This window comes from Platichthys flesus, chromosome 18 (genome assembly GCF_949316205.1).
Source record: "Platichthys flesus chromosome 18, fPlaFle2.1, whole genome shotgun sequence".
Classification (NCBI taxonomy): domain Eukaryota; kingdom Metazoa; phylum Chordata; class Actinopteri; order Pleuronectiformes; family Pleuronectidae; genus Platichthys; species Platichthys flesus.
This window is the reverse complement of record NC_084962.1, coordinates 4,079,573-4,095,486: the sequence shown is the minus strand read 5'-3', so window position 1 is coordinate 4,095,486 and position 15,914 is coordinate 4,079,573. Positions and strand designations below refer to the sequence as shown.

Here is a 15,914-nt window from a genome sequence, read left to right as displayed (position 1 = left end):
TCTGACTTTCATTATTCAAGTGTGATACATTCACAGTGTTTCGGTGGCATATATGAACGACACGAGGGCTGAGAATATTAATATAATTATTTTCTAATTTCTTTTATTTAAAAATGAAGAACTTGAACAGTCATTTGATGTCATTTATTTTGCACAAATACCAAACAATAATAAGACAATGCATTTATAAAACTGGAAATATAAAAAAGGTAATTTTTTTTTGCAAATGCATAAATGAGCCAACCCCAAATTGGATGCATCAACCCAAACTGTCACATAAATAGTTTGCTCACTTATAGCACAAAATAGCAGAACTAGTCCGGTAAGTGAAGCTGTGCAACAAGTGACAAAGCTTGCCAGTAAAGGTCCATGCCGAAGACGTCACTGGTCATGTATGGATCAATCGTACCCCTTAAATGCTCCTCAATTGTCTGCTGCAGGTCTGAATGGACTGGTAAAACCTGAACCACAGCCACTGGGTCAGGCTCTGCAATAGGTCCTTCCCAGTCAATGCCCCAGTTTGTAGCATCAGCCTGTGGAAATATGGACCACATGTCGTAAGAATCGTAAAATTGGATATGTTTGTTTTTTATGATCAGGTGTTTTACAAGGAAATCAGTGTTACCAGATGAAGATCCTGTTGTGGCTCCAAAAGCAAGCCAGCCACCCATAGTTGTTGTGGGGACCTGTTTCCCTCTGTGGAAAGGGGATGCCTGTCCCACATCCTGATGAACTCCCTCAGATACCAGTTCAGTCTTTGTAGGAAGATGTAGTGGAGACAGATGATGTGGCTATCTTCATCGGGATTCAACAATCCAACCTCTTCCAAGTACCTGAAGGTGTGGTAGTAGTTTGACACCACCATGACCCACACATCACGCCACAGCCTTTCAATCCTCTGATTGTGGACACTCTTCCCTGTGATGTGGCTACGTCTGTCTGATTTATATCAGTTGGACGGATGGGCAAGAAAGAGAAAAATACTTTTTGGGGTTTGTTTTGTCAAGGTACAGTTTCATCATTTGTTTGTCCCTGCATATATTGATTAAACAGCTTTATATAAATGTTTCAACAAAATCACAAGTATACAACCAGTATGAAATAAATTCTAATTTCCTACCAGGGCCCCGTTCTGGATGTTCCAGCATGAACCTGGCCACCTCAACATTTTCTCCTCCCTTGTCACTTCGTACGCGTTGTGGCAAACCATGTTCAGCGACAGCAGTCAGAAAACACTGGAGTACAGTGGAAGCCCTGTTGTTGGTATTGGCACTGAGAAACATAATCCGCCGGCTGTATCCATCAATACCTCCATGTATTACAATTTTCCACCTGTGAAGAGTAACCAAAACACTTATCTGATGTGGGAATATGGGTAATACAATGTTGGGACGACATTCTTGCAAAACCACAATAATAAATTAATAATAAATTAATTAATAAATAATATTTGTAAAATGCCTCATTAAAAGGTCATACCGTATCAATTTATGATTCCCATCAATGTGCCACAGGGAGAGAGGACCCGGAACGCTGTATGGAACCCTTGGAACCGTGTTTAACTGAAGCCCACGGAGAAAATTACCAACCGGATCAACAGCTTTCAGACCCTGACGAACCCTGTGCTGTGTGACTCTTGAGGAGGACAGATACTTGTTTACATAGCAGTTTACAAAGTGTACTTTATTGTAATTTTTTGAACACTCAAATATAGATTTATAAATACTTATTTACTGTCAAAAATGCGTGAAGGAACTTTTTCTTGATTGTAATATGAATAAATAATAATATGAATATTATTATTATTATATATGTAATATGAAGAAAAAAAAATGCTAGAAATATGTCCAAAGTGACATGGGGCTTTCTAAAACTGAGACATTAAGCATTTTATCTTACTGCAAATCAATAACAGTCAAGAGATGACCAATGCCTCTGCTATTGGTTGCAGGGGGAACTAACTCTCAATGTAGTGTAAATGAATCAAATGTATTACAACACACCTGCTGCTGCTGTAAGTAGGCTATAGCATTAATGCTATTCATTATGCTACGTCCATGGCAGCAATGCATTTCACTAAACACTATTGCTTGATAAAAAATGTTTTTGGCCGATGACGATTATTCTGAGATAAACTAAAATCGGCCAGCATATTAATGGGTCGGGCTCTACAAGGTAGTAGCCTATTGTGTTTACCTTCCAATCAATTGTCCTGTAATAGTCTCTTTTTCAATGAGGTTGCATCAATTATTTGATTTGTGAGCACATTTACATAAGCATGTCAGATGAATGTTGAATGAGTTCAGCAATAAGTGTCCTCACCTTATTCCCAGAGAATTCAGATGTCCAGTCACAGTCCTTATACCTGCATTTGGGCAATTTGAGATGAACTGGAATATAACTCTGCAGAGTTCTTCATCTGTAATGTTTGAATATGTCTGTCTCACAGACAGACCATATTCAGTCATCCTCCTTCGAATGGTCCGCTTGCTTACTCCAAGCTGTTTCGCAATGTCTCCAACTTTGAAGTGGCTCTCCAGGAGATAAAGAGGCTGCTCCCTTGACATGGCTTGCATACGTGCTCCATCGAGCTCATGAATGGCCATGGATAAAAGCTGAAAGACCCGTTCCTCATTGAGCAAATCCCCTTTGGCTGCTTCAATTGTCAGCACATGGCTAATGTTTTCGAGAAATAGGAGAAGGTGATCGGTCCCAACTTCAGTTCTCAGGATTTCATCTGTAGCATCTGCGATGTGGGCCAGGCTGAAAAAATAAATCATGACATTAGCCAGCATTACTTTATTCTTTTTATTCTTTCTACTGATTTGCAATAGTTGAAAATGTCTGTGCATCCCATTCCATAGAAATGTATAGGACGCCATGTTTCAATCCGGTGTCCTTTTAATAGGTCCATGTACCATTGCAACCGTGCGCCAATGGGCAGCTTTTCAATGGATATGTTTGGGACATTTCCCCGGAGTCCTTATAATAGGCTACGCCTATGATATGAACCCACCCTTACAATAATAGGCTAAATAGCCTATAATAGATAGATGCTAACTAGCTGCAGTAGCCTACCAAAGCCAGCAGTTGTAGCACCTCCAGTTCTAGGACACACTGAATTGAATAGGCCAACCAAGTGCAAACAAGACAGTAGATCATCCATCCATCCAGTTTTAAGATATGTGTTCCACCTGCTAGGGTGACATCAGCAGCTGATGTCATATTTGCCAACCCTCCCGATTTTCCCGGGAGACTCCCGATATTGCCGGGAGACTACCGTTTTCCTCCCGCGGTTAACAAACTCCCGCATATCTCCCGATTTCTGACAAGATTTCTAACTTTTCTCCCTTTCTCCCCACTTTTGTTATCACAACAAAGTTGTCCCTGGGTTATCAGAGCTCTCGCTCTCATCATGACCACGCAGTGCCAACTCAAATGCACCACAGAACTTAATACAGTCTATAATTCTTGAGAGAATGTGCCTGTTCTTCCTTACTTCCTCATTGTGTTTATGGATGCCAATTCGGTACCCTTCGTCGAGCTGTTCCGCTATACTCAGTCTCCCAAAGAGACTTAGCTTCATGCTGTTAGTAAGATGGCAGCGAGACGATTCGTGTTTCTTGCATTTCTGGGTGAAGTGCTTTAGATCCCTCATCCCCGTCGTTGTAGTCCAGAGTATTTCAGTCCCAGTACATTGGAACAACAAGCAGGGGAAACAAAAAAACGCATTACTCACTGCACAGCCCGCTAACCCTAACCAGCTCCGGTTAGCATAAAGGCTGGAGGAGAAGCTCCGCCTGTAGGTTCTTCCGCGGTCAGTGCTTATCTGTTCAAGTTTTAAATCCGGACGGTCAGGTCCCATTTCTTTTAGTTTCTTTTTATCGACATCCGATCGTCGATTGAATGGTGTTCTGTGAATAGCTACAATAGAGTTTTCATTCGCCATACTCTCAGATTAAAACAAGTATCTGCTAAGTGCTAACTATGCTGCACCTGTAGATATGTGATGTGAGGGAATCACAAAAGGTCTCTGATTGGACAGTCCTGTCAGCATGATATATAAGAAACCCTTTCATTGGCTGTGGGTGCAAGGTACGTGCGCCCATGGCTCGAACTGTCATCCGCCAATGAGAACTGTCCTTGCTCAAATGTTCCTGCCCCTTTTTTTGGCTTTCATAGACTTCCACTTGACCGGCGCCCACAGCGAGGAGTGGCTTCTCTATCAGTGAAGTTATCGTATGTTATCATTCAACGAATGGCAATATATTATATTTGGTCACATTTAAGTGGTTTTTGACAGGGGCTTACGGTATCCGGCACACATTTAACGCTTTAAAACAGTACATTTCTTATTAAAGTATTTGATATATAATGTTTTTTTTTTTTTTCATCTCAAAATTGTAGGGTGGGCGGCGCCCCAGCGCCCTGTATTGACGCACCGCCACTGGTAAAGACTACAAATGTTACCGGGGCGGCAAACGTTTCCATGGTAACAGCGGGCTCCACAAATTAGAGACGAGGGCAATTTTGTAATGACCATAATGTAATGTAAATTACATGTACGTTAATGTAAAAAACATAAAATAATTACATATTTAAATTAAAACATTTGATTGATACTTGCATTTGAAAGAACGAGCGGTCTGAAACTCACCTGGCCATTTTGTTTGATGCCTTCCAATGCTTCCAAGTCTGTTCCAAGTAGGCTAGTCACACTGCCACGCAACGTAGGCAACAGCAAATTTAGTTTAGTATTTAGTTTAGTATTTTAAAGGGTCTTTATTACTGTATAATAAAGGCCCGTCAAACACACTGTTTTAGAAGCATTCGCTTCATGTGCTCCGTGGAAGTAAGGGTATTCCCATTTGTGCAGTCGTTATTACGGGGTCATCCCTATGTTCCCCGGGTCCTATGTTCCCCAGGTTCTGTGCCTATATTCCCCAGTCCATACAAAGAGGGGAACGTAGGACCCGGGGAACATAGGACCCGGGGAAGACACGCTCCCGTTATTACGACTTGTCGCATTCAAGTGCTCTGGTCGTAAATAAAAAAAACTCAATGGACGATACAAAGTTTTTTCTCCATTTAGGATTTGTATCGTATCTACTGCAGAGCTCATTTTTATTACAGCAGCAATTTCCAATTCACAATTAAAAATGTTGTGTTCGTAATCGGAGATACTGTGCGGATGAGTAGGCCTGCAGGAAGGAAGCACCCCCCCCCCCTCCCCCAGCATGACCGTTGACTGCTGCACTGCGCGCAATTGACGGCAATGGCGGATTCACAAGATTCAGATCAGCGGTAAGTTTGTCCTATATATTATAAAATTGACTTTGAATGGTGAGTCAGTATTAACTACGACGGAGTATTAGGGCCACACACGTGTCAAAATATTTTTGACACGTCGACTAGTAAATTAACACGTCTGTTCAGGTCCCCCTCCTGAACAGATGAATTTTCCCGCACAACTTTTTCAGCTTTTCAACACTAATCACCACACTGTGGCTCTGCCCTAAAACAGCGAGGATCTCTTTATTGTTAAACTCGATTCTGAAATACAATTTTACCAAGTTATCCACACATCCATTGGATTATTCTCAATTATTCTCATCTTATTCCGTAACTTTTTGGCTCACTAACTTCAGAAGTTTTAACCATTTTACATTTAGATGAATAGGCCTATGTTATGGCTAGGAAGGGCTGAAGTTAAAAAAAAATTTGAGTGTGACTTTTTAAAGAATGCACTGGTTAAATATAAATATATATATATATATCAATATATATTATATATATATATATATATATAAAGGTTAAATATGCCAATAAAGATGTCAGGCTACTAGCTAGCTATCATGAGATCATGTATTTATTTAGAAAAGATATTACCAGTTAAAAAGCATATCCCATGATGCAAAAGTATTTTGCGTGCACATTAGGGCTGCCCCCTGAAAGTCGATGATTCGATCAGTCGGGAACCCCCACAGTCTTTTTTTTTTCTTTGTCAGTGGTGTGCATTAATAAAACCTATTAATATTTAACTAAAAAAATTAACTACAAATATTTAATTTGAGTCCCGCCATTTTATTTTCTTCAAAACAGGGCGAGAACATTGATGGCGGAGCTGAGCCAGCTCCTGCGGCAGAATGGACCACCTCCTGCCCCCTCCCTGCCTCAGGTCACCCCACCTGCCTTCCCCTCCCTGCCTCAAGCCACCCCACCTGCCTTCCCCTCCCTGCCTCAAGCCTACCCACCTGCCTTCCCCTCCCTGCCTCAAGCCTACCCACCTGCCTTCCTCTCCCTGCCTCAAGCCACCCCACCTGCCTTCCCCTCATTCCCCTCCCTTCATCAACTCAACCGCCCTGACACTGTTAGGGCGGGTCTTGGAAGGATTTTTCAGCCCTACAAAAAAAAGAAAAAAGATTTTGCACAACCATGGGGGCATAGGTTTTTTTGTTGTGCCTCTACAGTCCAAACTCAAATACCAACGGTAGAGGAGACCTCCAGCCTCCAGGCAGCTGGCCTTGGATCCAAACAAGTCGTCTTCCCAGATGTGCAATGCACATCTGGGCAATTCATTGTTGTCTTGGAAGATGTTTTTCCACCCCTAAAACTAGCGGGAGGATTCAAGATTATGAGGAGCTGCCGCAGCAGGGATCTGATAGACATTCCTATGCCTGCAGGGGGCTATACAGTGAGCTTTCTCAAAAACAACAGCAGCCTAAATAAGGCAGTGGCCTATATAGTCCCCATGCAGCATAACCTGACTTTAAAGGAGGTTGAAAATGTAAGAAATACCTTATAATCTCTCTTTCGTTTACATGTTAAATTTAGCTGTGATACACCATAATTTCTGTACATTACATTTAAGGAGGACGACGTGGGGCATCTCTACCCTCAGGAGATGTGCTGCAGGTGTAACTCTGCAGTTCCGTTGCATCTTTTGCAGAGCCACCTGCAGAACTGCAACAGCAGGTAAGCAAATGTCACTATTCCGTTACTTTTTCAGTTCCAGTACAGATTTTTTTTAGTGAGCATGTGTGAGCCAAAGCTAAACTTTTCCTACGTATAGTTGATTTAATGACTATCAATCATCTTAGTTGGTGGTTCTTATTATTATTCACTCTGATAGTGTTGACTGCTGTGACCAAAAAAACCTAATATTGTTAATACACAGCCAAGGCTCTGTAAACTTGTATGTAGACAAAGGGTATGTAAACAAAGGGGCCCACCATAGCTGGCAACATGCCTGTTAACATGCAAGTTTACAGAGCCAAGGTGTTGTAATAACAATGTTGTTTTGTTTAGCACACACACAGTAAGGACAGGTAGCGGCTCGTGAGATATTCACAGATTTTGACAAAGTGATCTTCACAAGAAACGTTCTCCACAATAGCTGACTCCACCCTTAAGAAGAATACAAAAATAAAATGTTTTGCTTGATAACATTTACACAGCCATGTATATTTATACAGTACATCTCTTTTAATACAACTTTTCATACATAACCTGTCATATTTATGTTAATCTACATCTTTGTTATGTTCTGTAGCATTGGAACAATGGGGACCGACTCCAGCAGGACGTGAGTAAAAATGTGATCTACATATTATTTTTCCCTAGATAGATTACAACGTCACAGAAAACATAAGAGAGGTCATTAGGGATGAGAATCGAGCGTCGGTTCCTATTCAGAACCGGTGCCCAGTGAACCAATTCTTTGGAATTGTCAGCAAACATTCATTTTTTTGATAAGATAAGATAGTCCTTTATTAATCCCCCTTAGGAGAAATTCGCAGTGACCAGCAGTACAGTGGGAAAAGAGAGTGCTACAAAAGTATGCATACAATAAATTTACCAATTTGAAATAAAATATAATTAAACTATTAGAATAAAGATAACATACTATACTACATGTAACTCTCCGTTTTTAAGTGACTTGTCCATTAAAAAAAAAAAATGACTATGAGTATAAATGTAAATGTGCCAGAGGTTCCTGAGGTAATGCAAATGAAATAACTAAAAAAGGTTTAACTAACAAGGTTATCAAGGCTACTCTTACACCTCACCTCCACAAAAAACAACAACAATATTTCTCTTTCCCCTTGTGTCTATCCGCCATCCGTCTCAGTACCGCACTACAACATGTATGGTTTCACAGGTCAGAAAGTCCAACAACAGGTCAAATCATTATTAATCGAAATTAACACGTTAATTTGACAGCCCTAATTATTATGATACAGTGTTGGGCAAGAGTCCCTGCTGAACTGGCCATGTGGTGGGACGCACACAATGAGTCGTAAAAGTAAGGCCTGTGAGCCAAGATGAAACCAGCTAAAGTTTCCAGCTAAGATCAAGCATGGAGAAAGCATCTCCTCTGGTAGTCCCTTCATCCCTGGGGTTTTCCCAGAAACCCCTGCTCTCTTCCTGGCCGTTCCCACTCTGATCTGACCTCTGACACTCAATTGGCTTAAAGCCAGCATCATCCCATGACAACACCTCAAGGAGGCTGGGCCTCCACAGGTTAATAATAGGGGCTGCTCATCAATAATCGCCGCCCATTCGCGATTCCCTGAAGATAGAGCTGACCTTTCCAGTTAAGGCCAATGTATGCTTCTGCGTTTTGACGGACACCGACAGATAGGACCGCCCTCTCCAACGTGGAACGCCCTCTCCGTGCCTCTCCGAGGCTCCTTGGAGAGCTTTTCATGCCGCGGTCATTTTTCTAACTATACGTCGAAATGACGGACAGCCCACGGATAGCACTTGGCTGTGATTGGTCCGCTAACGCCAGCATTTCGGAATGGAAACTTCCTGTTCCATTCCCTACATCACAATAAACCAAAATCACAACTACGACTCTATGATTATTGTGACAAGTGTGTCCGGCTGACGGTGGCTGGTTAGAGCCTCGATAACGGGCTAGCCACCATGCTAACTGTGGTGGGAACAGCGCAAAAACCCGCTGACTTTAATCCCACGGCTCATGACACTGTTTCTCAAACACCTGGCTGTCCGTGCTGACTGTGTGTGGAAGCTGGGGGGGGGGGGGGGGGGGGGGAGCTAGCTGCCTCCGTGTAGCTTCAAGCTGTTGCAGCTGTTGAATTAGCAACGCAGTTTGGAAACAAGACCGGGGAACCGCTGCGCTAAGACACGATAACATAAGCATTATGACCCGCTGGGTGTCACTTTATTCAGCAAAAACTGTCGCGTCATCAACATCCTTTTTCTGTTACCATCGTTCACTGTGTGTGAGGAGCCGGGAGGACGTAAATAAACCAGCGTGGACTTCTTCTATGTACCTCATGAGGTAGGCTTGTCTAAGCTCGACTTCCGTTTCACCATCTACTGTTCTGGCGGTGAATTGTTTTCACAACAAAAAGGCTCGTAGAACTATAAATCAAAAAGGGTCCGTCCGATCCGTCCGTTCGTCATTCCGAAACGGACTCGGAGAAGCATACTGAGGCCTTAACGCGTGGCGAACTGGAGACGTCACATCCGGTTCCCTTGTTTACTATGTTCTGAGAAGCGCGCGTAATAAGCCGGCACTTCCCTTTTTAAAGTGTTACCGTCAGAGATATTGTGCGGAGATTTACATCTGTTAAAAGATACATCTCACGTAACTGGACTGCCCGCTTCGCCGGAAGTTTGTCTCTGACGATGTTTTGAGAGCTTTCCTGATCTCTCTATCTCTCCCTCTCTCTCTCTTTTTTCCTAAACCTGTTTTTACACACGTCCCGACCTACACTTACATATTTCATGTGGCATAGAAAATTCTAGATTTAAGGAGCCTTGATACATCTCGACGCCATTCGGCGCCAGAACCAGGAGATAAGAAATCCCTTTTGTCTAAAGATCCCCTTTGTTAAGTTCAGTGACCGGCAGCCATTTTGCTTTTCGCAACGTGGCTTCATTCATAAACCTCCATCTTGAAAGTACGTGAACGTAACATCCTGATCCTGGCCAGACTTCGTCACCACGTGATCTCGTCATTACGCCATAGCCACTCCCTTTTTTCTTTAGACACACACACCCACACACACACATGGAGACACAGACAGGCAGACACACACGACCACACACACATACACACCAGTAGATACCCAGTATTACCTGTGTGACTTGTGATAAGTGCTGCTGCTGCTGTTGCCATCTTTGAAATATTGGTTTTGTTAAATGAAGAATCATTGAAATAACATTAACTGTATTTCCCCCTTTTTAATAACTTGTAACTGTAATTAAAGTATTTGTATTTCTGTGATTATTTGTACATGTGTATGTGAATACAGCTGGATTACTATAGCCTGTGCTAGAACTTAAAACCCTTCATTGTTTATTATATAATCATTAATATTAACTATTGAGATTATTAATTTAACTTTTATCACTTGAGACTGATAACTATAGTTTGACTCGTTGGTCCCTGTAACCAGGGTGGTGCCCCGCTACGCTAAGCATTAATTACAGATTGTTTCATTCTTAATTGATAATTTTATTGTTTTCATTAATTATTTAACCATTATTAATTGATAACCGTATCATTTCTAATTAATTATTTTACTATTCTTAATTACTAGCTTTATAATTTTAATTTATTTTTAACAAATAATTTCTACTTTAATAATCATTTCTCATGATTATTAATAATTAGCCAACGTCAAATCTACTACTACTATTGCACAACAACAGTGAAGAATCAAAGGACTGATTATGATTGATATTACATGAAATGTGTTCTTTTTAAAAAACAAGATTTGAACTGTACTATGTTGTTAGCATGTTCTCTTTTTTGTGTCATTAAGGACTATTCAGCAGCAGAGCACATGGTCCATGAGGATTTGCCTGTTGCAGAATCATCAGTTGCTTTTCAACTGCCGGCAAGGTAATAAACAAATTATTCTTTCATGTTCTATTAGATGAAGGCTCATTGTATTATTAAACCAGAATCCATTTGACTTTGTTGTTGTTTTTCATGTGTTTTTCAGCTGAACCTGTTAAAACATGGCAGGTTCCAAAGGGCCTGACTGCTGCTGGCTTTGTCGCATACTTGACGTCAATTTACCCCCAAATAGAGAGGAGAAACTTTCAGTTCTGCAAAGTTAACCGCCATAGGGTCCTGATCTCCCTTGAGGAGAAAACCCCTGAACAATTACGGTCCAGTGGAGTGTTGGGTCGTTCGGCTCTATATATTCGCCCTGAGGTTAAGTATTGTTCTTTATTGAATTTTTCTGTTGTTGTACAAAATAGATGTTTCAATGTTGTATTTTTTTTTTCATATTTCATAGAGTGACATTGAGAATGAGGAAGAAAAGGACTTGGTGAGTTCCAAGAGAAAATAATTAATGGTGTTTTCCCTTTCTCTGCACAAAAGCATACATGAGAAATTGTCATGCACTTAGTAATGTATTTGAAGTGCACAATACAAATAAATTATAAATATTGATTTGTGTGTAATCTCACCCTTTATGCATCTGAAACATCAAATCAGACAAGTGATGAGGATGAAGGAATGCTGGTAAGTTTACTTAACTAAGCTGTTATTATCTGTGACATAAAGTAAATGAAATAGTACAATAAACTGGCAAATACTATATTAGATACCACCTTATAGTAAGGATGACAAATTGATCCAGTAAATCAAAATTCTACATTGTTTTCTCTCCATAGCCAACATACATCATTTATGATTAGAAGGCATATGTATTTAATTCACTAAAACTTCTGAAGGGTTAACAGATTGGAAAGTATACTTAACTGTGTGCACCCCAGTTAACAAGGTCCAGCATTTTTTAAACTCTAGAAATGTTTACAGGACTTGTCTGATCGAGAAGTAGACCTGACCCAGGATGAAGAGCAAAAGGTAAAGCAAGCGAGATCTATGAGTTATTCAAATTAAATCTAATCCATAGGAATGGTAGTTAAAGTGCTACAAGAAGAAAGGCACTGACCTTGAGAAACAGAAGGAGAAACATTGTCTGCTTTGTTGGATTTTCGGCAGTGATCGCAGCACAAATACAACACACAAATCAAAAAAAGAAAGAAAAATTGCAATGACAAATGAGAAAAATGACTGTCAGTCTCTGGCCAGGTATATACTGAAGGGCCAATCAAGGACAGTCTTTCCTTGATTTCTAGATAGTGATATATCCACCCCCTTTTATTCGGTTTTCGGTTCCTACACCAATGAATAAAGAAAATTAGAACTTTTTGGGCATACAGCTCTGTTAAACATTAAGAGACCAGTCTGGATTTTTCTTAAATCTTCATCTCTACATTACTTAATGGAAATGCTCTTAATGACTATATTCTTATTGCGAATTTGGTAGACATGTTTTCGGTAGTTTATAGTATAAAACCAAAATGTTCATTCTACTCAAACATATGCCAATAAATAGCAAAACGAGACACTGAACATTTGGAGTGGTCTCAATTTTTTCAAGAGCTGTATATCGAATGGTGATTAATCATTATGAATCATGATTAATCCACAGCTACCCTGTGATTAATCAGATTAATTAATTATTAATTGTTTGACAGCCGTAATATACAGCATATACAGTATATATACCTAAAAATACAATGCTGCATGGGTCAAGATGCGAGTCTGTAGTTGGTTTGTTTGTTCAAATATATGTGACTGATTTTGCTGACCACATACTATTATTTTATGTTTATAGAATTCAAGCATTGCAGTGACGAGGTTGGCTGCATCCCCTTCTCCACCCGGCTCCTCTCCACAACCCAGATCCCCTTCTCCACCCGGCTCCTCTCCACAACCCAGATCCCCTTCTCCACCCGGCTCCTCTCCACAACACAGATCCCCTTCTCCACCCAGTTCCCCTTCTCCACCCAGATCCCCTTCTCCACCCAGATCCCCTTCTCCACCCAGTTCCCCTTCTCCACCCAGATCCCCTTCTCCACCCGGCTCCTCCCCACAACCCAGATCAGATTCCCTGCAAGGCATCAAAAATATCTTGCAGGCACTACGTGCAAATGTAGCCGAGCTGACACCAACTGCAAACTGTTTTAACATAGTTAGGTCAGACATTTTGCAGAGTGCAATTAGAACAGTACAGAGGAGGGCATTTAACCCGACATTTAAAATAGATGTGGTGTTCATGGACACACTAGACGGGTCCAGAGAAGGTTCCGTCGACACTGGGGGACCAACAAGGGAGTTCCTAACCCTTCTTATGAGGGCAATTCTGGCATCCAGATTCTTTGTGGGACCAGAAGACAGCAAGCACCTAAGCCTGGATTCCATTGGTATGTTGACGACAGGACAGTGCAGACATACACACGTATATAAAAAAAATGGCCCAAACATGTACAAGGTAATAAGATATCCTAGCAAAGTTATATTGGTTTTCAACCTCAGGTACCAGTACATTATAAAACTTTGAAACTTTCCTACAATATTTAAAATGTTGTTTGTACTTTCAGGACTTAACCGGGGGACCTATGTCACCATTGGCAAGATGATCGCCATTTGTATTGTCCATGGAGGAGTGGGGCCCTATGTCTTTTCAGCGAGACTGCTCTGCCAGCTCACAGGGGAACCAGCTCCCCCTGTTGATGTGATGGAGATCGATGACGAGGAACTGAGGAGTCAGATCCTGAGGGCAAGTTACAAATGAATGAAAGAAATATTCCTCCTTTTGAAGACCATATAATAATTTGCTTGCACAGTTCAGATCATTAATGGATCCACCTTCAAAAATATGTCAAGTAATTTGAACACACTGGTTGTCTAATACATTTTAACCCATTTGATGGAACTTAATGGTCATAGAGTTGTGTCATTATTTCTTAAGGACTCAATAACTATCTTTTCCTTACAGATCCAACAGGCATCATCCATACTGGAGGTCCATGCTGCTATAGCCAGTGCGGCCTCAAATCTGGCGCTATTGGGGTCCCTGACAGTCATCAGAACGATGTCAGACAGGGATGAGGTTGTGGAGTCTGCTCTAAAGTTCTATTTGGACAACAGACTACATGTCCCTCTCCAACAGTAAGTGTTTTGATCATTTTAGCCCAATATGTAGATTCATTTAATATGAAAAGTGTCTGCTTAATGCACTGCATAAACCAGGTCAAGCAGGTAGGGAGGGTGTTACGCCCCATTCTAGGGGCCTAGGACGCAACAAGAAAAACCCCCACCTTCCCCAACTCACAAGTAGCCACGAGCACACGTTATTCAGTTTTAACCGAAAACAGGATTTATTCACACAATATTATGAACGTAAGTAACCCAGGATTGGCACATTCCTATTTACATAGGAGATTGACAAGAAACACAAAGCCACACACACAAACGCAACAGAATGCAAAGCTACGACCACAGTCGTAGCAGTGGGTTATACAGGAGATCACTTACCAGTTCGCTCCCCTACTCCTGACATTAATTTTTCCTTTGTTACTTTGAGTAAGGTAGGTTTTCATGGGATTTGTTAAAACAATGCCAAATGTAATTATTCCACGACCCTAATCTTTTAAAATAATGTTTTAAACCTAAAAAGGCACTGTTTTCCTATTCAAGTAGTAATGTCACTAATACAATCTTTTGGAATTTCTTTCAAAGATTGCGGCAAGGTTTGGAGTGCTTGGGGGTGCTGCAGGCGGCAGTAGGGAGCACTGCTTTTAGAAGGCTGTTTTCAGGTGGACCCCCTGCCCCACTGACAGCAGAGCAGGTGATGAATATGTTTGCCATCAACTACTCTGTTCGAGGGAGCTCACGCCGGTCAGAGGAGGAGCGGGCAGTTGGCTACTGGAGGGACTGGCTGATCGATGTGGAAGGTATGCATACTTTGGTAACTTGAAATGAAAAATGGGAATTGATGAAATAGGGCTTGGCAACCAACTGTGCCTGAGGACGTTTAAGTTTCATCAAACGTTGCGCCCACTGCAACGAACACCGGCGCCAATATGGTTCGCGCTCTATCCACTACGCCCGATAGATTGCCTTCTTAACTGAGTTGTTCATAGGGAGCCTAGCGGTGTACAGACTTCTGTCTTTCTTTTATCCCGTCAGACATTTTGGTCCACAAAAAAAAAATGTAGGTCACGGAAATCCCATTTTTGGTGGGATTTCTGGGATTTTTTTATCATTTATGGTTTGTTCAAAAATATGTGACCTATTCATGTAAGATCCCAAGATTGCAGAAAGGATTTTGAAGGCCCCAACAAAGCACCCCTGCGGTAAACTATTTGAAACATTGTGCATTCATTTGATTGAAAGTGTTGTTTAGAATTTTTAGGTTGATATATTAATCTGTAATGATTATTTTCGGCTAGGTGAAGCTTACAAAAACATTTGCCTTGAGTCATTATATTGACTGAATTCCTATCTTTTACATTGCAGGTGGAGATGCTGTTTTGGTGGTGGAGGACACGGAGAACAGAGTGACGCTGAACCAGCTCCTCATGTTCATCACTTGGGCAGACAGAGTTCCTCCCCTGGGATTCCCAGGAGAGCCAACTATACACTTTTTGCACACTGTCACGGTCTTCCCGGAAGCAAACACCTGTGCTATGATTCTAAAGTTGCCGCTACACAACACATTTGAATCATTCTCTGATTCAATGATATCAGGAATCATCCAGTCCCCCTGTTTTGGTTATGCCTAATTTTTTGCTGGTATTTAAACTTTTTTTTTTGCATGTTTTGCATCTTTAAATATGTTGTTTTGCATGTTCTGCATCTTTAAATAAACAATGTTCCAGTTCCACGTTTTTATGCTTTGCCAGACCCATATTGGATGACTACAATCAAAGCTTTTGTTTGGCCGTCTGCCAAAATAATACATGTTGGCTTACAACTAGTGACTAAAAGTCTTCTATCTGCCCAATAATGTTTTTCTTCTTTCTTGCCTTCTCAAATTCAAAATTTGTATGGTTGATTATCTGCTGTC

At 41.1% G+C, this 15,914-nt stretch overlaps 1 protein-coding gene across 1 annotated transcript; it reads right to left on the bottom strand.

Annotated features, from left to right (window-relative positions):
* Nucleotides 1–208: 208 nt before the first annotated feature.
* LOC133973834 (uncharacterized) lies at nucleotides 209–1,326 on the bottom strand. The gene is made up of 3 exons (XM_062411901.1): nucleotides 1,121–1,326; nucleotides 626–939; nucleotides 209–533 (listed from the first exon to the last, which is right to left on the bottom strand). Exons 1-3 carry the CDS (start codon nucleotides 1,281–1,283, stop codon nucleotides 315–317), a joined length of 696 nt encoding a protein of 231 aa, XP_062267885.1. The 5' UTR covers nucleotides 1,284–1,326; the 3' UTR covers nucleotides 209–314.
* Between the last annotated feature and the right edge of the window lie 14,588 nt (nucleotides 1,327–15,914).